The sequence below is a fragment of the Penaeus chinensis genome, chromosome 30 (genome assembly GCF_019202785.1).
Source record: "Penaeus chinensis breed Huanghai No. 1 chromosome 30, ASM1920278v2, whole genome shotgun sequence".
In the NCBI taxonomy this organism is placed as follows: Eukaryota; Metazoa; Arthropoda; class Malacostraca; order Decapoda; family Penaeidae; genus Penaeus; species Penaeus chinensis.
Window position 1 is genome coordinate 5,450,315 of NC_061848.1, and position 22,500 is coordinate 5,472,814.

Sequence of the window (22,500 nt, forward strand, 5' to 3'; positions counted from 1 at the left end):
GAACAGGGCAAAATGAGTTGAATACTGGTCACTCCCATTTCTAGGTAAGTTGAAATAGAAATGAAGATAAAGATTTACTTATATTTTAATCAAATTTACTTTCACAGCTCGCAGAACTACTCCTAGGTGCAAGGTGCATTGTGAACCTGAGAGACGACAATGGTGATACTCCACTTATCATAGCTGCACGGACATGTCAGCCTTCTGTTATGAAGCTCTTGTTGAAACATGGTAAGTAAGGAGACATCAGGCTATATCATGGGTTTCATCCATTTTGTTTTCTTCAAGTTTGGCATTAACATCATTATTAGGATATCAACTACCCTCTCCCCTCTCTCTTTTTGTCTTCTTCCTCTGTCATGTCCTTATCATATCCTCACAATCCTCTTTCCCCTTTTCCTCATCATCATCACCAAAGTTTGATTACCAGGTATATATTTATTTGTTTGTTTATTTATTTTATTTTATTTTATTTTATTTATTTGTTATTATTTTTTTTCCCCCCCTAAATGAGATGGTTAACTAAATTATCCACATGCTGCCGGGAAAAATGCTGTGAGCATTTTTTATTTTGATGTGGAATGTCTCTGCACATAGATGGCTCTGCTTGTGCTTAGCCACAAAGGAGTCAATTAGTAGACCTTGTGATCTTACCTAATTTCACCTTTCCTTGAATTGGCGGGAAAACATAATTTTTACTAATGCAATGAATATCGATCATGTTATTTTTATTATAGACCTTATAATTACTATAATGTTATAAACATTAGTAACAGCAATATAGGATAACATAAAACATTTTCATAAATCAAGGAAAAGGAGTAAACGGGCAAGACAGGGAATACTCGTAATTGGTTCATTGGTGACTTAGAACAAGTGTAGCCATCTATGTGTAAATTAATAGAGTAAACTCAAAGTGGAAATTGGGTTAAACACTCCATAAAAAAAAAAAAAAAAAAAAAAAAAATGTATATATATATAAATATATATATATACATATATATATACATATATATATATACATACATATATACATACACATACACATACACACATATGTGTGTGTGTGTGTGTGTGTGTGTGTGTGTGTATATGTATATGTATATGTATATGTATAGGTATATGTGCGTGTGTGTGTGTGTGTGTGTGTGTGTGTGTGTGTGTGTTTGTGTGTATATATATATAATATATATATATATATATATATGCTTAAATATATACATTTATATATATATATATATATATATATATATATATATATATATGTTTATTATATATATATATTTATATTTTTATTTTTATATATATATATATAAATATATATATATATATATATATATATATATATATATATATATAGGGTATATATACATACATACATATATACATACACATATACATAGCTTGAGAAGACTTATCACATAGATTGATATTCAATCCCCTTTTCCACAGGTGCTAATGCCAACTACCCCAATGGCTTAACGGGCACAACACCACTCCATGAAGCCATTGCAACACCAGATTCCCTATTTAGTGATTTCTGGGTGATGTTTTCCCTTCTGCGCTCGCATGGTGCCAAGCTTGACATAGAGACAGTGACAGCAGGAGACACGCCTCTATACCGGGCCTTGCTCATGGAGAAGAATAAGGTTGCTGCTCTCCTCATCAGACAGGGGTAAGTGCTGGGGTGATATGAGGATCATTTTGTTGAATGTACATTGAGGGATTGGATTCGGTTGGGTATTAGATTAATCGGGTTGTATGTACGGTGATACGCTGAAAGGGAATATGAAGTGAATTGAATGTGTGCTGGGTTGTTGAGGTTAAATGTCTGTTAGCTTATTTTGAGTGCATGTATGTTGGTTCAGTTAAGTTCTGTGAGATTTGTGAAGGCAGGTTTCTTCTGGCCCACGTCTTCTGAGCTTGTAATTACCTCTAGGCACTTCAGCTTCCATGGAGAAAGTCTAGCAGTATTGGTAGGTGGACCTGTCTAAGAATGCATGCTGGTCCTGTGCTCAAGATAGTGTAACAAGGTGGCCTCTTATGCAGGACAATACTCTCAACTGCATTCTACATGGCTGAAAGTGGCGATAAAAAGCCTGTGGAGAGGCAAGCTATGAAGTATTGACTTCAGTGCCCCTTGATAATACTGCTTTTAGAATTGGTGGCTCATACTGTATGGAATGTATGTGCCTTCTGGCCAAGGGGGGAGGTTCTCATTTTGTTTAGTATCTTTAGAGCTTTTGACTTGGTCAATTAACCTGTTGAGCCAAGTGGCATGTACATACATGCCATGGCATGCCTGGACTATATTCCAGGTGGCATGTGCATGCATGACATGGTGCACCGGTCTCGTTTTCCAGAGGCATGTATGGTCATGCCATGCATGCTATGATGACAACATGATCCACAGGCAGCAGGGGCCCATGCCACTACGAATACAACCCGGGAGAGAGGGCTCTTGTATCAGGAAACCATCTGGCGGCATTGGGTTAAAAGTCTAGTTCACTCAGGGTCTTTCCCCCTTCAAACTCTGTTAGTCAGTCAGCTAGTCCCTCCAGATAGCAATGTGGCTGGGAACCCAATTGAGAGTGATTTGTCAACCCAGACTGTGCTATGGTGATCTTGGTGGTCAAGAGATAGATATTGTCATTGGGCATTCTTTGCTGCAGAATGTCTTTTGTTCCTCTGGAATTTGTATGTATGACAGCATATCACTCCCTTTGGGATACAGATTTTATTTTAAAATGTAGCTTGCCATTTGCCATCATTTGCACCTTGTACCCCATGGGAGTTGGTTGTCAAGTATATTGAGCATCAGGGAACTGAATGTAGCTAGACTCAGGACCTCATCCTGAAGTGTCCCATTCTTAAACAGTTGGAGATCCTGGAACATGTATGGCTAAAAGTATTGATTTATCAGTGATTTATTGTATTGTTGTTCATTATTGGATGTATGTTAGTTTATTGAGTGTAAATACCAGAAAACAAAACAGGTATGATTTGTCAGGGTTTTACTTAGGCAAATTTTGGTCGAAGTTGATAGCTATCATTTTAACCTTTGAGTATGAAGGAAAAAAAATTGCCTTGAATATTGAACTGTATTCATGTTGACAAATGTATAAAATTTATGAATGAGAATGAATATCTCCACAATACAATGTATTTAACTGGTTTCTAATTTATCTTTGCCAGAAGTACATATATATCTGACTAAGATATATTAAAAACTAGTTAAATACATCTCTTGCATTGTGAAGATGTTTATTCTCATTTATTCCTTTTTCTTTTACCTTGAATATATATATATATATATATATATATATATATATATATATATATATATATATATATAAAACACATAGAATCTTTTTCTATTTTTTCATCACATAAAACAATTAAATGCACATTTAGATGCATTTATGAATTTCTAAACAAGGAAAACGAGACTGTGATTGCCTCAGGCAGAGGAGGGCCTACAAGGAGGGTGAGGGTACAGGGAATGAGATTGTGAGTATGGCTGAAGGAATAGTACTAGATTTATTTTAAAAGTTTCTGGAAAATTCCCACCAATTTTTGACAGGCCTTCCACAATTGTAGCAAATAAGATAGTACACATTTTTTTGTAATTTGCCATTATCATATCAAATGGCTCTTTCAGGGTTAATACAATTATGATTAAAGCTTACTGTCATTATTCTTTCTTCTCCCCAAGATGCAATGTAAACCACCACACACCAGCAGCAACCCCAGACTACCTGCACATGACAGCTCTGAGAGGTCATGCCCCACTGGCAACACTGCTGATACTGGCAGGATTCAAGCTATGGCAAGCACAGTGGCTGACGGAAAGCACCACCCCTGGATCACTCCAGTCGCGACTAGCTGTTGTTAGGTAGGGAGGTGAACATGTTGAATTTATATTGAAATATTCAATATTTTTGGTGATGGATTTGTCTGATTGATGGTTCATAAGATGTAATATTTGTTCTTTATTTTGCTTAATTGATTGATGATTTTGAAAACATTATTGCTAAAGTTCTCTCATATCTATTGTGTTAATTTATTCATTATTGGAATTCATTTCTTTTTTCCATCTTCTTCATCCTTATCTTCCACTTCCTTTTTCATACTTATCATTTTGCTGTTCTTCCTCTCTTTAGTCATTAACCCAAATGCTTCTGCCTAAGAGCCTAAACTCCAGCACTACATAAACATGGTAGTGTGTGCCAATTATGGGTAACAAGTGTATCTTCTTCAGCTCTTTCCACATCCTCTTATTTTTCTTCCCACGAAAAACTTGTTAATTCTAAATTATTCACAATTCCTCTCTTATTACATGATTGTAAGCAGAGAATAGTAGCTGTATCACACTTGGGTTTATCTTTCTATTCCTGCCAGGTCTCAGCCTCTGACCCTGGCTGACCTCTGCCGAATCTACATCCGCCAGCGGCTGGGGGACCGGATCCAGGTTGCTCTCGAGGCGTCTCCCCTTCCGCCAAGAGTGATAAGGTTTCTGATGCTGGAGGATGTGGCTGAAGTTGACCTGTGATGAATTTAGAATTTAGATAATCTACACTTTATTTATTTTATTTTTATTTATTTATTTTTTTCTCAATTACGTTTTTTCTTGTTATTTTATTATGGAGTAATATTACGTTCATAATTTTACTTTCCTTTCTTTATTTTCATTATTGTTATAGTTATGATTTTAAAAGCTTTTCTTCAACAGTGATAGTAGCAGCTGCTGGAATGTTTATTTTAGGAATAAGGAGTCAGACTGTCAGTTATTCATAGCAAAAATTATGATTTAACTAAATGGTTCTGCTGTAACCTAATGCAGAAATATTCCTTTTTTGTGTATTATTTCGTATCTTTCGTTTTCACTTTCTCCTCCAATATATATTTTTTCCTTCTGCCATTTCTTCTCATTCTTTGTTTTCTCTACTTCTATCATCTTTCTTATTCTTTTTCTCTCATCTCTTATATGTAATTCTTTTATTTGCTTCTTCATTTCATCATTCCTTTTCTCTGTCCTCCTCACTCTCTTCTTCCTCTTCTTCTTTCTCTTTTTCTGCTCCATCATTGAATGAACCTCATTGCTAGATTGCCCTAACAACAGATTGAGTAAGAGCAATGTTCCTAAGGAATTCAAAAGGTGCTTCATTTTGCATGGTAGGCGGGAGACACAGTACAGTGTGCATGTTTTTGAATCTCATGTTATTTATGGAGGCCGTTTTAAGGATCCGTGATTGTTTTTAGGTATAAGTAAAGATTTTAAAGACAATGAAACTGGAGATCTTTTATAATCATATATATTTATATATATACATACACACACTAACTCATACACTGCCAAAGTTGTGTTGATGCAGTTTAACTAAAAAAAAAAAAAGCAAGACAAAAAATGAATGTTTCTTTTTTAACCATTACCTTTCTTAGTGCATTAGCTGGCTATACACTATTTAACACCATTTAAGTTCTTTCTCTTATTTTTAGAACAAGCTATGCCAAAGAAATTAGAAATTGCACCAGATAAAGTCATCTTAGTTCTGACAACAAATAAAAATTTATATATGGAAATGGACATCTATTCATATTACAAGAGGGGGAAAATGCACCAATTTACAACCTGCAAGGTTTGTCTGATCAACATGACTTCAATATTATTAACCTCAACACTGCATTAGCTTTTAACACACGACATTCTGCCTTTGCTTTATGCACAATAAAATGCATGTTGCTAAGTTCCATTACCATTTTTGCTAAGGAAAGTTTCAAGGGATTCTTCATATGTTATTGTGACAATTATTGCTGCAGTTTTTGTGAGTAACAATGAATGGGGTGTCATATTTTGTACACTAATATTACCCTCTTCCGTTTAATAACTAACGTTGAAATGTATGACATAATTTGCTTTAGGTATAATTTTAATATTGGTGTTATTGTTACTGTTGTTGATATTTTTTTTAAAGTTATCATCATTAGCATTATTAATATTATTTTGTTTTCATTTTCATTTTTATTGATTTTTTTTTTTTTTTTTATGGTGATGTTTTTTATTTATGTTATTATCATCATTATCATCAATATGATTATTAAAAATCATTGTATTATAATTTTTTATTATTATTGTTGTTATTTTATATGATTACTCTGGTTATCATTTGCAATTATGAAAGCTATTACTACTACTAACTGATTAAGATGAAGTACCATCATTTGTGAGTAAAGAAGATACAAAGATATGGAGGAACAAGACCAGAATGCACAGTTTGAAACAAAGATCACATATATAGACTTAAGGCATATTAATGTCTTATGTTATTTGTTAGCTGTTAAGTCTTAACTTTTGTTGCTGTTTATTGCCTAGTCCAATTGATTGATGTTTTTGATTCACAGTTAGCTGTTAGTTGGTGGGGTCTAAGAAATGTATATAATGTCAAGATATTTGAAATATTGAAAAGAGCCGTGTAACCTATGTGAATTAATGATTAGATGATAATAATAAGAAAAACACAAACTTCAACTGCAGTAGAAAATGCTCCCAAAAAAAATTACCATATCTGGTACATATCTGTAAAAAAAAAGGAAAGAAAAAAAAAACGTAAACTGTAAACCAAATGTTTATTGTATTTGTGGAGAAGCAAAGAAAATTATGCAGCATGTATTTTAAATGTCACTCAACACCCATTTTATAAATTCTAAAAGCTTTTCCAAAATGATGGTAACTGTAATTTGTAGAGAAGGTGGTACTGCATTTCCATTGCCAATATACTATATTAAAGAAGGTATTTTATTGATGGCATGGTACTATTTGAGATGTTTTAGATCTAGGAATAAAATAATTGTTTCTCCAAAATACATAGAAATGTTATAATGTATTAACAGCAAAGGTGCAAAAAGTGTTATTCAGCTCATGCAGAAAAACTTATTGCTTGTGAAAAATAGCATATGCCACACAGGATGGCTTTAACAGATGGGAAAGTAGAAACATGTAAATATGTTACGATGCCAAATATATATGGTAGTTTTGAAAGAAGGAATTATTTTGTTTTCACTTATGGCTGTGTGCTTGCTGTACTTTGAATAGTTACATTAACTAGTTGAGATACTAATTTTTAAACCAAAATTGTTCAGTCGATAAGAGGCTACAGTTAAAAGTCAGTGCTCCTTTTATACTGATGTCATAAAATAATATAAGAAGTAAAACATTACACCTGTATGCTAAAAAGAGGTGTAGATGTGACATCTTGTTTGGTTATGTAAAAACATGCAAATTCATTGTATAAACCACATTGAATACTATCGCTTCACAGACAGACACATAGTTAAAACACAGAAATGAAGTGATTTTCAGTTATTTTTGTGCATGCTCATTGACTTTGGCCAGATGAAAAGACATTGTAGAAGATACTGTTTATAGTAATGAAAGAAATTACTTTCAGTAGTCTCTGTAAATTTGACTCCCATGTGATGTCACACCAAGTACAAGATTTAAAGCTGTGTTTGTAGAATGTAAGAATAGGAAGATAACTTTAGCAGAGGCAGGTAAGAATGATGATTTCATTTTAGGGAAAGGAGATTTTGATTACTGTAATTATATATTATCCAAAAAACATTATTTTAATGTCTTTTCAGTTTGTGATTGATAAATTTTTGTTTACAGGTAAGTGAACTGTGATGCCATGATTAATTTTAGTTTATATTGTTTGTCTGACAAGTTCATGAATTTCTTGTTAGCTATCCATCACAGCACAAGAACAGAGGATAAATATATTATTTTAATTAGCTGTAGGAAGAGCATTTATTTCACATTAAAAAAAATAGTTTTGACTTTTCAGGAATATTCAGTATAAGATTCTTGGTACTGTAAAGCTAGGGAACTGAGATAGTGAACAATGCAAATGAGATTCAGATAGACAGATAATTTGGGGAAATAGGCAGAGAAAGGAGACAAAGACAGGAAAAGGCAGCAAGAGACAGACATGGCAAAAGAACTTATTGCTGAGTAAAGGAAAGTAGATGGATGGAGAAGGGACACAAAGCTGCTAAAGGGTATCATACAGAGTTTTGCTAATATGATAATTATTAACCCAAAGGCCCCAGGAAAATGTTATGTTCACTGTAGTGTTGCAAACTTGTGACCTCATTTGATTTCACATTTCCATGAGTTTTTTTTTTTCTTTTCTTTTCTTTTCTTTTTTCTTTTTTCTTTTTAAACTAATTCTATCAATATCAGTGCTGTTATTTTTACTACAGACTTTTAAATTATTGTAGTGTTATTGACATTACTAACAGCAATTTGAGATACCAGAAAATACTTTTGAAATTCAAGGAAAAGGGTAAACAGGTGAGACAGGTAATACTAGTAATTGGCTCATGGGTGACTTTGTAATTCTGGAGCAAAGTATGTGTAAAGACAATTAATTTAACTTACAGTGAGCATGGCATTTACCTACGTGCCATCCCTGGCGGCTTGGGATTAACATGCCACAGTGATGAGAATTATACCCAATCAGTATATCATAGAGCAGTCCTTGGGCCTTTTACATGAGTTGCCAACTGATGCCAAATATGCATGTCTTTCAGTTTGAGAATTATTATTATTATTGTTATTAAAAAAAGGTTTAGGTGAATTTAAGATATGATAAAGATATATAGGGAAATTCCAAAGAATTCTGAAACACCACAGCCAGCACCTGTGCCGTGTGTTCTCAAAATTGCTCAAAATTGTGTGCACTAAATATTCGTTTGATGCTTTGGGCCTAACTGATATGTAGCCTCTCAAAAGTAGGTTTAAAGTTGTCTTAAAGTCATATTTTCTTAGAAATAAGTGTGTGCAGGGAAATCTCATCACGAATGGGATAATTCACACACAATATGAAAAATTTACAAACTGTAAGGAGAAGAATTTTTATTGATTTTGTTCTCTATTTAAAAATTCAGTTTTACAGTCCTTTCATTTGGTAATATCCCATAAGCCTCTTGATCTTATGGGAGAAATCTTCTCAGAATTGTTAAATTTTGCATTTATGTCCATCTTAGAGTCAGATGGTTCCCGACTTGTTATTCATGAAGTTTGAGCATTAGGGATAAGCCTTTCAACTGATTAAAGAATAGGAAATACTAAGTATATGGTAGTATGTCTGTCCAGTAATACAATTTGGGCTAATTTAGTGTAGGTAGAAAGGAGACTAAAGATGCTAAGACCAAATAATACATGCATTTGTAAAATGTAAGTATTAAACCAGCAGTTACAAAACTTGGTATACTGTCTAGTTTAGCATACAGTGCTCTATATTTTACTAATGATTCCTTCATACTATGACTTTTATGGATATCTAATGTGAGCAATTGTAGCGGGGGATGATATGAATCTTTAAAGATACATTTTCAAAAAAAGTTCAAAGATCTTTTTTGTCTTCCAAAGATGTCTTTAAGGTAAACAGGTAAAATATCCAAGTTGTTTATTAATTGCTTATACACAAGTAAATCATTCACTTGAACTTGCACTTACAATGAATAGCATGCACTGAAATCAAACCATGTACAAAACAGGCACACTTTGTACTGATGTGCCAGTGAACATGTATGAATATAACTGCACAAGATTTTAAAGCTTAAACGTACTTCAACCCTTGGGATACTCCTGAAAATTCTTTGCTGAATAAATATGTAAAAATGTAGAAGTGCTCATTCAAAGAGTAGGTGAAAGGATAATTTTTCATGGACTTTGTTTCACTATTTTATTGTCATTCATGGACTCTGTTCTTGTTAAGATGGCAGATGATTTCAAATATTAATTTTCTTTTGATCTTTGTTGTGTAAGGAATTTGAGGTGTTCACATTCAATGAGTTTGTTCAGTTTTATTTGTTTTTTAAACCATCATTTTCTGGCAAGGCAGTAGTGATTGACTGTCCCACAGAATAAAAAAGACAGATTTGAGAGCATTCCAGACTCCTGTAGTTCACACTTTCAAAAAGTGAATTGATTGACAGAATGACAGGTATTTTATCAGAAAATATATTAGTATAAAAGGCAACAAGAATGTTAATTTGTCTTGGTTGTGGTGCTTTAAGGGAAATCAAGGATACATTTGTAACTGCTCTGCCTGAATGTCCTTTGAATTAAAAGCATTTAGATGTGTATTCAACTGGCATCTTAAATCAGGGAAACTAAGCCTGGTGGATACAAAATACTTAACACAGGGGTGACATAACTTCAAATTAAGAAACATATATGAAGGTAAGTAAACTGATATACAGGGCTTCCAAACCCTCTTTTATTTCATAGTGAAAATGCACTGTTTTACCTACTTGCACTCAGATGGGAGAGGGAAATAACAGGAAATGCTATTCATTTTGTGATAAATGTTGTGTCCAAAGTCGCATGCATGAAAGCTGTTTGGAATAGGATATTCCTCTTTATCAGACAGTGCCAACATGCAAACCTGTTCTCTGAAATATAAGGGGCATGGAAAAAATGTTACGCTAAAAAGAAGTCTGGTAGCATAGAGGCAAGCAGTAGGGAAGAATGTTAAAGAATTAGCCTCATATTATTTTTGTGACCTCCAGGAAAACAGGTAGTTGTTGGCAGGCCTTGAGACTGCTTGACAAGTATACTTCAAGCTGAATAATCTCATGCTTATATATCAGTGCTAGTTGATCCCTAATGTTGGCTTGGTAGAAGTTATCAAATAATGTCAGTAATATTTTATCAAGTGATTTGCATTTTTTCTCATTCTTTTCATTTTACATTAATAACTTGAAAAAAGGAAATGGTAAATCAGTAAAAGACTCAGAAGTCATTAGCATAAAGTCATCTCATCCCAATTATAATGGCAGTTGATTTCTTCAGCCGAAATACTTGACACGCAAAGTGATCTTGTACCAGAGGAGTAACATTGTTTTGCAAGTCTTTTAGAATTTTATACAAATTAACTTTTGGATTGAAAAGGAATAGAACACAAGCAAATAAGATAACATAGGAAAGTTATTATACACAAGCTGAACTTCAGAGAATCAATTTTTCTCTATGCACATAAAAGAATATGCAATGAGTTGTTCTTACTCAGACATTAGTTCAATGCTCAGTGAATATTGTTTCAACTATAGGTAAAAAAAAATAGTAATGAAAAGTGTTTTGTGTTGTAGTAAGTTATATACATTTTCCAGAAAATAAATTTCATTATGAAGACAAAACTATTTTTAGTTTATGATTATGAAATTCTTGCTATCAGGAGACCAAAGAATATATTTTAGTATCTTTTAAGGAGGGAGGAATATCTTTAGAATTTGTGAGGACAATTGAAGCCAGAAATATGTAGAGCTTTTCTTCAAAATAGGTGACTGCATATAGCGAAATATATGTTGCGCACAATTCAGTACAGTCTCTATTTCCTTGTTTAAGTGATTTGGTATACTGTTATCAGGAAAATATTGTTAAACTTTGTAAAATTTCACACAATAAACTGAAAGAATGTAAATACCATGGTATAGATAAGAAAGAAGTGTATCCAATTCATTTAAGAGGACAATGTGTAAGGCTGTACTCAGTTGATAATTTAGCAAGTACAGCAACTGATTAAATCATAAAATAAAATGTTCAAGAGGCGTGACAGAGAAACTGCAGCCAACAACAAAAATATGTTACAAACTTTAGTGGATTTCTGTTATTAGTAGTTTGGGGGTGGGAGGAATAGAGCAGAAATATTAAACAGCTGTTGATTAGGTAGATAGCGATTGTATGTGCACACTAGTTTGATTTAGAGACCTCTTTTTAACCCCTAAAGGATATTATACGGCAATCGTTATACTCAGGTATGTTTGGGACACAGGACAAGAAATGTTAAAAGTTGTTTTACCTTTCAGTTCAATGGCTGTTTTTCTGTCCTGTGGGCACAAATGGCTCTGACCTTCTCAGTCCTATAGGGGTTAATGTCTTTCATGAAAGAATCCACATAACTTTGCGATGTTTAGTGAGAATCCTGTTCTTTCCTGGATACTGAAATGATGTTAGGTAAATTGTTTTTAATTGGAAATACTATACTTTTTATCTTGATGTATATGTATAGATATAAAGTTTGTAGTACATCACCCCATCATGTGCCTAAAAACAGGATTTCAGAATCTGTAATTGATATAATGAATAATACTTGTGATGTAGAGTGGAGCTTCACTCATTTTTTAAATGACACCAGCTACTTGTTGCTGTTATTATTATTATTATTACACACACACACAAACAATCAAACAAACAAACAAACAAACAAACAAACAAACAAACAAACAAACACACACACACACACACACACACACACACACACACACACACACACACACACACACACACACACACACACACACACACACACACACACACACACACACACATACACACACATACACACACACATTATCTATATATATCTATATATATATATATATATATATAAAATATAATATATATATAATGTGTGTGTGTGTGTGTGTATGTATATGTATTTATATACATATATGTGTATATATGTGTGTGTGTATAAATATATATATATATATATATATATATATATATATATATATATATATATATATATATATATATATATATAATATATATATATATAATATATAATATATATATAATATATGTAATATATATATACATGATATATATAATTATATAAAATGTATACATTATATAAAATGTATACATTATATATATATATATACATATATATACATATATATACATATATATATACATATATATACATACATACATACATACATACATACATACATACATACATACATACATACATATATACATATATACATATAGACATATAGACATATAGATACATATATACATATATACATATATACATATATACATATATACATATATACATATATACATATATACATATAGACATATATACATATAGACATATATATATACATATATATATACATACATATATATATACATACATATATATATATATATATATATATATATATATAAATATATATAAATAAAAAATTCATACAAAACATTGATAAAGCAGACTTACTCAAATGTTACTTTTTAATGAAGAAGGAAGATGTGTAATCTGTTCACTATTTAAACCCTTGTAAAATGTCTACCTTATATTTTGGAAAACTTATCAAAGTCACCCTGATATATAACATACATAGCCACCAAGTTTCTAACAAAAAAAATGAATAAAAAATTATATGCTAAAGGGTGCCTAGATATAAACCAGGGACCAGATAAGTCTCTTGTACATCCTAAAAGATAATTTCTATTTTTGTAGGCAGAACACACCTCTTTGTACACGTTATGATTGCTCATGTGTATATAAAACTAGAATTACCAAGCACTATGTATGGGTACATGGTTGCATTTTTATCACTTTATCAGAAAAAGAGCAGATTCTCCTGTGATAAAACAATCAAAGTTTCTAGAAAAAAAAAGAGAATGAATATTGTACTCGAAATTAATGTGTGAATAGTTTGGTGTGTATTTAACCACAAAAGTGGCACAGAAATATCTAATTTTTTCCGATGAAAGATACGACTTTTTCAGATGAATTGTCTCTATACTTATATAAATAGCAGCATGAAATATAATGAAAAAAAAAGAACTATAAGCAGACAAACATACAAAAAAAAAATAATAATAAATTTACCCTTGTGTGGTTTCCTTGCATAGAAAAATAAGGTTTGCCTAGTCAGTTCTCAATGTATCATATAAGGTATATAACATTAGTGATAATAGATCTTGAACTGTTTTATTTCTTTCATGTGTACTGTAGTTGCTTCATAATTGTTTGAATTTTAGTAATAATTTGTGTGATAACCTACATACATTAATCATTTTAACTTGTCCTCAGTTAGTGCATACTTTTCTTATGTTTATGTATTCTAATGGCTTTAAACTGTTCCCTTAAAAATATAATAGCAAGATGTTGGTGTATAGAATTGAAAAACTCTTTTTTTTTTTTTTCTTTCTTTCTTTCTTTCTTTCTTTAAGTAATGTGTCTTGAATTTCATGCACATTTATGTGAAGTGCAACATACTCTATATTTCTTTTAAATCACTGCACTCATATTTGAATAGGTCTTTGTGTATATGTTTTGTTTATATGTAAAATTATCTGTATGTAGAAGAAATAAGTAATGTAAACACTTGTCTTTCATTAAATATGGAAGGAGTTTCAAGCAGGGCTTTCCTTGTGACAAGATCACTACCGAAACACCAGCTTTCTTTAAAGTGATATAAAGTATAGTAAGTCACTTCGCAACTATGTAGTGACTGTGTAATCCCACATTCTATGTTACCACAGTATTGCATTCACTTTGTATGTATGATGGTGCATTTCTTGTAATTTTCTTAGACCTGTAGCATTGATATGTTAATTTTGTTTTCACCTTCTCTTGTATGTATTATTAGCTGTTGCTGGTGAATTTGTTAAATTCTTATTCATAGTTTAAAAAATATATATATATTGCTTCCCATTCTATGTATGATGTATGATCTAGAGTACTGTGTATTTATTAATGAAACAGGCTTTCATAATTTACAAAATGTCTTTGGTAGATTTATGTGCATTTGACTACTGTTCTTGTAATACCTTGATAAATACTGTATATTATTTGCTTTAAAAATATTATGGCCAGTCATACCTGTAGCATTTGTTCAGTAAATGACTACCAGTAAGGTCTTTTTCTTTACATCAAACTTTCAGAGCGGTTTTCTTTTATTGGTATATATAATAATCTATTTCTATAAATAGTCTGATTATATTCATATGTTGAGAGTAAATTTTATAATAAGTATATTCTTTATTTGATAATTGTGGTATACATCTGAATGTTCTCTTTGAGATAACTTTATACCATTTCTTTGGAAAAACAGAAGTTTTTTAAAAGTTTACAAAAGTGAAGACTGCTTAGCTGGAAATCTATATATTTTTTCTCTTAGAAAATACTACTACTATTAATAACATTGAAAATAATTTCTTTTAATAAAATTTAATAAAACCTATATGGCACATTATACATAAAGAAAAGAAAAAATTGCAAATTCATTTCTCTACACTTCAATTATAACAATTAGCACACTAGACATTTCAGGAAATGCTAATACCATGACAAAACCATTAAATTAGCATCATGTGGGAAATATTTAAACACTCTGCATTTATATACATATATATATATGTACCATTATATAAATGTTTCTTTTCTTAAACATCAATATGGAGTATAAATCTAAGAATATACATTAGAATTGCACTTGCGATATTAGGAATAATTGAGAGGGAGATAGAGATAGCTAGAAGAGGAGAAAGCATGCTATGTGAGCATCTCCTCGTCCAGACATCTCTTCCTTCCCTGAGAACTCGTATTGATCCAAGACTGTCTTAAAGTGGCCTGGAGTTTCTGCGTCTCCGCGATGTAGTCTGAGAGTTCGTGCTCACCCATTGCAGGCAGAACACCTGGGATATAAACTGAAAATACCTGAAGAAAAAATGTAATATTAATGATAAAAAAATAGTAGATGGTCAGAGGGGAGACAAGTGGGGAAAAACAGATTTTGGATTATTTGTCTCTTCTTTTTTTCCCCCCCCATTTAAAAGCTATGCCATGAGCCAAGAAAGATTATGGTTACATATTCACAAATGTGACAGACAAGAAACCTGTTCTGACAAGCTGAAATATAGTAATGTAACGGGAAAAAACACACACACACAAAAACACTACAAATAAATAAAAATCTGCATATCATATTTCACTAAAAAACTGGTTCTCCAGGACTACTAACCTGTGGATACGTCTGTGCATACGCTGGTCTTAACTTGTAAAGATTTTTGACAAGAGATGCTAAAACATGAGGAGCCACGTAGAATGGTTTAGCTTCCGTTATATGTTTTATCAATGCTGAAACAAAAGTAGGAGCATGTAAATGAATATAGAACAATAAAATGCATAAAAAAAAATATCAAAGCTTAAAGTTAACATTAGTAAACTCACAACTAGTTTTCATTTAGAGCCCAATTGCCATATTTCAAAAAAATGCTTCTGGGTCTCCATACTCTGTTGAGAATATACAAAATTTCTGACTACTCAAGCAATAACATTCCCTGACATTAAAAGAGAATAACTTTTCAAAGAATGTAGTAGACGTGTATTGGCACTTACCCAATAACCTAGCTATAACGGGGTCAATAACAGCTGTACAAAATATCTTTTGAAGTTCTGTCCGTAGTGTTGATGATAATTTTGTTTCTACATACACTCTATTCTGTAAGAAAGGAAAAAAAAAAAAAATAATAATAGAAAATCATGCATAATTATGAAACCTTACAATGTACTGTAAAGCCACTCTATATTAGACACCATATTTCTTTATTTTTTCCCCATTACATGCCTTTATGATATGAAATAAGAGATAACTGCACTTACCAGATATGTAAATATTGGAATGATACCATCTAAACTATACATGACACGATGAATGAGAGAATAATAACTGTCAATAAGGTGAAGATCACCCACATCCTGAAAAAAAATGTTAATCCTTACATATATGTGATAAACAAAAGGACTTTTTTTTCCAATATCTAAAACCCTGTTGACATTATAATAATAATATTAATAATAAAAAATTGAGGGAAAGAGTGACACACAAGGACATGGATCTGAAAGTGAGAGAGAGAGAGAAAGAGAGAAAATGAGTGAGAGTGAGAGAGAGAGAGAATGAGTGAGAGTGAGAGAGAGAGAGAATGAGTGAGAGTGAGAGAGAGAGAGAATGAGTGAGAGTGAGAGAGAGAGAGAATGAGTGAGAGTGAGAGAGAGAGAATGAGTGAGAGTGAGAGAGAGAGAGGATGAGTGAGAGAGAGAGAATGAGTGAGTGAGAGAGAGAGAATGAGTGAGAGTGAGAGAGAGAGAGAATGAGTGAGAGTGAGAGAGAGAGAGAATGAGTGAGAGAGAGAGAGAGATAATGAGTGAGAGAGAGAGATAATGAGTGAGAGAGAGAGAGCGAAAATGAGTGAGAGAGAATGAGTGAGAACGAGAATGAGAGGGAGAGAGAAAGAGAATGAGTGAGAGAGAGAGAGAGAGAGAGCAAGAATGAGTGAGAGAGAGAGAGAGAATGAGTGAGAGAGAGAGAGAATGAGTAAGAGAGAGAGAGAGAGAATGAGTGAGAGAGAGAGAGAGAGAATGAGTGAGAGAGAGAGAATGAGTGAGTGAGAGAGAGAGAGAGAATGAGTGAGAGAGAGAGAGAATGAGTAAGAGAGAGAGAGAATGAGTGAGAGAGAGAGAGAATGAGTGAGAGAGAGAGAGAGAATGAATGAGAGAGAGAGAGAATGAGTGAGAGAGAGAGAGAGAGAGAGAGAATGAGTGAGAGAGAGAGAGAGAATGAGTGAGAGAGAGAGAGAATGAGTGAGAGAGACAGAGAGAATGAATGAGAGAGAGAGAGAGAGAATGAGTGAGAGAGAGAGAGAGAATGAGTGAGAGAGAGAGAATGAGTGACAGAGAGAGAATGAGTGAGAGAGAGAGAGAGAGAATGAGTGAGAGAGAGAGAATGAGTGAGAGAGAGAGAGAGAGAATGAGTGAGAGAGAGAGAGAGAGAGAGAATGAGTGAGAGAGAGAGAGAGAATGAGTGAGAGAGAGAGAGAGAGAATGAGTGAGAGAGAGAGAGAGAGAGAATGAGTGAGAGAGAGAGAGAGAGAATGAGTGAGAGAGAGAGAGAGAGAGTGAGAGAGAGAGAGAGAGAATGAGTGAGAGAGAGAGAGAATGAGTGAGAGAGAGAGAAAGAGAATGAGTGAGAGAGAGAGAACGGGTGAGAGAGAGAGAATGAGTGAGAGAGAGAGAATGAGAAAGAAATAGAGAGATAAGAGATAAGATAAGAGAGAAGGGAGAACGAGAAAGAGAGAGAGAAGTGAAAAGGGAGAAAGAGAGAGAGTGATAAGAGAGAAGGGAGAAAGAGAGAGATGAGAGAGAAGGGAGTAAGAGAAAAAGAGAGATAAGAGAGAAAGGAGATAGAGAGAGATGAGAGAGAAGGGAGCAAGAGAAAAAGAGAGAGAAGAGAGACAGAGAGGGATAAGAGAGAAGGGAGAAAGAGAGATATGAGAGAGAAGGGAAAACGAGAAGAAAGAGAGATATGAGAGAGATGAGAGAGAAGGAAGAAAGAGAGAGATGAGAGAGAAGGGAGAAAGTGAAAAAAAGAGATAGGAGAGAAGGGAGAAAGAATAAAGAGAGATAAGAGAGAACGGAGAGAGAGAAAGATATGGGAGAAAGAGAGAGATAAGAGAGAAGGGAGTAAGAAAAAAAGAGAGATAAAAGAGAAGGGAGAAAGAGAAAAAGAGAGTTGAGAGAGAAGGGAGAAAGAGAGAGATAAGAGAGAAGGGGGAAAGAAAAAGAGAAATAGAGAGATAAGAGAGAAGAGAGAAAGAGAAATAGAGAGATAAGAGAGAAAGAGAAATAGAGAGATAAGAGAGAAGGGGGAAAGAGAAAGAGAAAGAGAGAGATAAGAGAGAAGGGGGAAAGAGAAAGAGAAAGAGAGAGAAGAGAGAAGGAGAGAAAGAGAAGAGAGAAGGAGAGAAAGAGAAGAGAGAAGGAGAGAAAGAGAAGAGAAGAGAAGAGAGAGAAGGGAAGAGGAAGAGAAGAGAGAGAGAGAGAGAGAAGAGAAAGAGAGAGAGAGAAGAGAAGAGAGAGAAGAGAGAGAGAAGGAGAAAGAAGAGAAGAAAAGAAGAGAAAGAGAGGAGAGAAGAAAGAAGAAAGAGAGAGGAGAGAAAAGGAATCGGAGAGAGAGATGATTGACGAGAGTGAGATGCGAGAGACTTCTCATCTGAGTCCTTGCTCGCTGGACAGGGATGTTCTCGGGGGGATCTGTGAGAGAGATTGAGTTGAACAGAGCGAGAGAGACGGTCGTTCTATTGAGCGGCACGGATGTCTGGAACCTAGTGGGACAGCGTCGGGAGGACGACGATTGACGAATTGAGAGAGAGAGAGAGAGAGAGAAGGATGAAGAGAGAGAAGGAAGAAAATATGAGAGAAGGAAAGTAAAAAGAATGAGGAGTGAAGGAAAGAATTTAATGAGAGAGAGTGAGAAGGAAGAAAGATGAGAGAGATAGATAGAGAGAGAGAGAGAGACGAGGAGGAGAGAGATTGACGAGAGTCATGTAGAGAGAGGCGGAGAATGGACGAGCCGGGGGGGAGGAGAGAGAGAGAGAGAGCAAGGGACCGAGATGGAATGGGACGGGAGAGAGATGCCGATTAGTGAGAGATGCTGAGCAGAGAGAGAGAGTAGATCGAGAAGGACGAAAGAAGGAGAGAGAGGGGAGAGAGGAGAGATCTGAGAGAGAGAGGAGAGACGAGAGAGAGAGAGAGAGAAGAGAGAGAGCACCCATAGAGGGGAGAGAGATGATTTGAGATGAGAGAAGAGAAGGAAGGAAGAAAGATTTAGAAGAGAAGGACGAGAGAGGAGAGTACCCCGGAGAGAGAGAGACGAGAGAGAAGCGAGTGAGAGAGAGAGCTGAAGAGCAGAGGAAGAGATGAAGAGGACCGGGGAGAGAAGTAGAGAGAGATGAGGAGAGAAGAGAGATAGAGGAAAAGAGGAGAGTGGGAAAGAGACAGGAAGGAAAGAAGAGAGAGAGAGGAGAACGAAGGGTGGAGAGGAGCCGCGGCGAGAGAGAAGAGGGAGCGAGAGGGAGAGAGAGGATGGAGGAGAGGAGAGAAAAAGGAAGTAAAGTGAGAGAGAGGATTGGATGGAGAAGGAAGAGGTAAGGGGAGAGAGGGGAGAGAGAAGGGAAGAAGGGAGAAGAAAAAGAGGGGAGGAAGAAAGGAAGTATGAGGGGAGAGAGAGAAATTGAGAGAAGGAGAGCAGCTGAAGAGGAGGAGAGGAGAAGAGAGAAAGGGGAAAAAGAGGGGACGAAGGGAGAAAGAGGAAAGGAAGTAAGAGGAGATGAGGGAGAGAGAGAAGGGAAATAGAAAGAGAAGAGAGAAGATGAGAAAAAAAGGAAGAAGAGAAGAGAGGAAAAAGAGAGAACGGGAAGTAAGAGAGAGAGAAAAGAGAAAGGGGGTAGGTAAGGGAGAGAGAGGAGGAAAGGAAGAAAAGAGAGACAGAGGAGAGAGAAGGAAAGGAAAAAGGGAGAGAGAGAGAGAAGGGAGAGTATAGAAGTGAGGGGAGAGACGGGGAAGAAAGGGAAATAAAAGCGAGATGAAGGAGAGAGAAGGAAGTAAGAGGGAGGGGGAGAGGAGAAGGGGGAAAGAAAAGAAATGAGGAGTGAGGAACGAGGAGAAGGAAGGAAAAAGAGGAGAGAGGATGAGGGGGGAAAGGGGAAGAGGGGACGAGAATGAGAGAGAGAAGGAAGGTAAGGGTAGGGAAGAGGAAAAGGGGAAGAGAGAGAGAGAGGAAAAGAAGGAGAGTTGAAGGGGAGAGAGAGGGGAGAGAAGGAAGAGAAGAGAGAGACGAGAGAGAGAAGGAAAATAAGGGGGAGAGAGGATGAGAGGAAGGAAATTTTAGGGAAGGAAAAAGTAAAGACCAGAGAGAGAGAGGGGAAGGAAGTTAAGTAAAGAGAGAGAGAGAGAGGAGAGAAGGTAAAAAGAAGAGGAAAAGAGAGAGAGAATGGGAGTAAGAGAGAGAGGGGAGAGGAAGGGAGTAAGAGAGAGAGCGGAGAGACGGAAGAAGAGAGAGAGAGAGAGGACAGGAAGTAAGAGAGGAGAGGAGAGAGAGAAAGGAAGTAAAAAAAGAAGAGGAGTGAGAGAGAGAGAGAAGGAAGAAGTAAGAAGAGGAGAGAGGAGAGAGAAAGGGAAAATAAGAGAGAAGAGAGTGAGAGGAGGAGAGAAGAAAGAGAGAGAGAAGAGAGAGAAGAGAAGAGAGAGATAAGAGAAGAGAGAGAAGAGAGAGAGAGAGAAGAAGAGAGAGAAGAAAGAGAAAGAGAGAGAAGGTAGAGAAGAGGGTAGAGAAGTAGAGAGTGGAGAGAGAGAGAGAGAGTAGAGAGAGATAGAGAGAGTAGAAAGGGGAGAGAGAGAAGAGAGAGTAAGAGAGAGAGAGAAGAGAGAGAGAAGAGAGAGTAGAGAGAAGAGGAGAGAGTAAGAGATGAGAGTGAAGAGAGAGAGAGAGAAGAGAGAGAAGTAGAGAGAGAAGAAGAGAGAGAGAGTAAGATAGAAGAGAGTAAGAAGACGTAGAGAAGAAGAGAGAGAGAGAAGAGAGAAGAAGAGAGAGAGAAGAAGAGTAGAGAGAAAGTAAGAGAGGAGAGAGAGAAAGAAAGAGAGAGTAGAGAAGAGTAGTAAGAGAGAAGAGAGAGAGAGTAGAGAAGTAAGAGAGAGAGTAGAGAGAAGAGAGTGAGTAGAGAAGAGAGAAGAGAGAAGAGAGTAGAGAAGGAGAGTATGAGAGGTAGAAGAGAGAGAGAGAGAGAGAGAAGAGAGAGAAAGAAGAAGAAGAGAGAGGAGAAGAGAGAAGAAGAGAGAGAGAAAGAGTAGAAGGAAGAGTGAGAAGAGGAGAGAGAGAAGAGAGAGAAGAAGAGAGGTAGAGAGATAGAAGTAAGAGTAGAGAGAGAGAAGAAGAGATAAAGTAGAAGGAAGAGAAAGAAAGGAAGAGGAGGTAAGAAGTAGAGAGTGAGTAGAGAGAAGAGAGAGTAGAGAGTGGAGAGAAGAGAGAAGAAGAGTGAGAGAAGAAGAAGAGAGAGAAGAGGAGAGTAGAAGAGTGAAGAGAGAGAGAGGAGAGTAAGAGAAGAGAGAGAGAGAGAGAGAGTAGGAGAAGAGAGAGAGAGTAAGAAGAGAGAAGAGAGAGAGAGAAGAGAGTGAGAGAGAAAGAGAGAGAGAAGAGAGAGAGAGTAGAGAGAAGAGAAGAAAGAGAGAGAAGAGAGGAGAGAAGAGAAGAGAGAGATAGTAAGAAGAGAGAGAGAGAGAGAAGAGTTAGAGAGAAGAAGAAGAAAGAAGAGAGAGAGGAGAGAAGAAGAGAGAAGAAGAGAGAGAAGTAAGAGAAGAGAGAAAGAGAGAGAGAGTAAGTAGAGAGTAAGAAGAAGAGAGAGAGAAGAGAGAAGAGAGAAAGAGAGAGAAGAGAGTAGAGAAGAGAGAAGTAGAGAGAGAGAAAGTAGAGAGAAGAGATAAGTAAAGGAGGAAGAGAAGAGAAGAGAGTAAGAAGAGTAGAGAGAAGGAAAGAAGTCGAGAGAGAAAAAGAGTAGAGAGAGAGTAGAAGAGAGAGAAGAGAAAGAAGAGAGAGTAGAAAAGAGAAGAGAGAGAGAGAAGAGAGAAAGAGAGAGAGAGGAAGAGAAGAGAGAGAGATAAGAAGAGTAAAGTAGAAAGAAGAGAGGAGAGAGAAGAAGTAGAGAAAGAAGAGAGAAGAGAGAAAGATAGAGAAGAGAGAGAGAGAGAGAGAAGAGAGAGGAGAGAAGAGAGAGAAGATAGAGTAGAGAGAGAAGTAAAAAGAGAGAGAGAGAGAGAGAGAGAGAAGTAGAAGAGAGAGAGAGAGAGAGAGAAG

General features: G+C 35.1%; 2 protein-coding genes across 2 annotated transcripts in view; one reads left to right on the top strand and one right to left on the bottom strand.

Moving 5' to 3' along the window:
- The window catches only part of LOC125041136 (FYVE zinc finger domain protein UPA1-like), a 15,238-nt gene extending 6,105 nt beyond the window's left edge, over positions 1-9,133 (top strand). Inside the window, exons 9-12 of the mRNA XM_047635922.1 lie at positions 108-231; positions 1,453-1,675; positions 3,716-3,895; positions 4,402-9,133. Of these exons, the coding sequence (XP_047491878.1) occupies positions 108-231; positions 1,453-1,675; positions 3,716-3,895; positions 4,402-4,552 (678 nt within the window). The 3' untranslated portion in view covers positions 4,553-9,133. The remainder of the gene's footprint in view (positions 1-107; positions 232-1,452; positions 1,676-3,715; positions 3,896-4,401) is intronic.
- A 5,709-nt stretch (positions 9,134-14,842) lies between these two features.
- Positions 14,843-22,500, bottom strand: part of LOC125041137 (CDK2-associated and cullin domain-containing protein 1-like) — a 12,886-nt gene continuing 5,228 nt past the window's right edge. The window contains exons 3-6 of the mRNA XM_047635923.1: positions 16,479-16,574; positions 16,215-16,317; positions 15,838-15,953; positions 14,843-15,533 (exon numbers count right to left, since the gene is read on the bottom strand). Coding sequence (XP_047491879.1) covers positions 15,369-15,533; positions 15,838-15,953; positions 16,215-16,317; positions 16,479-16,574 — 480 coding nt within the window. The 3' untranslated portion in view covers positions 14,843-15,368. The remainder of the gene's footprint in view (positions 15,534-15,837; positions 15,954-16,214; positions 16,318-16,478; positions 16,575-22,500) is intronic.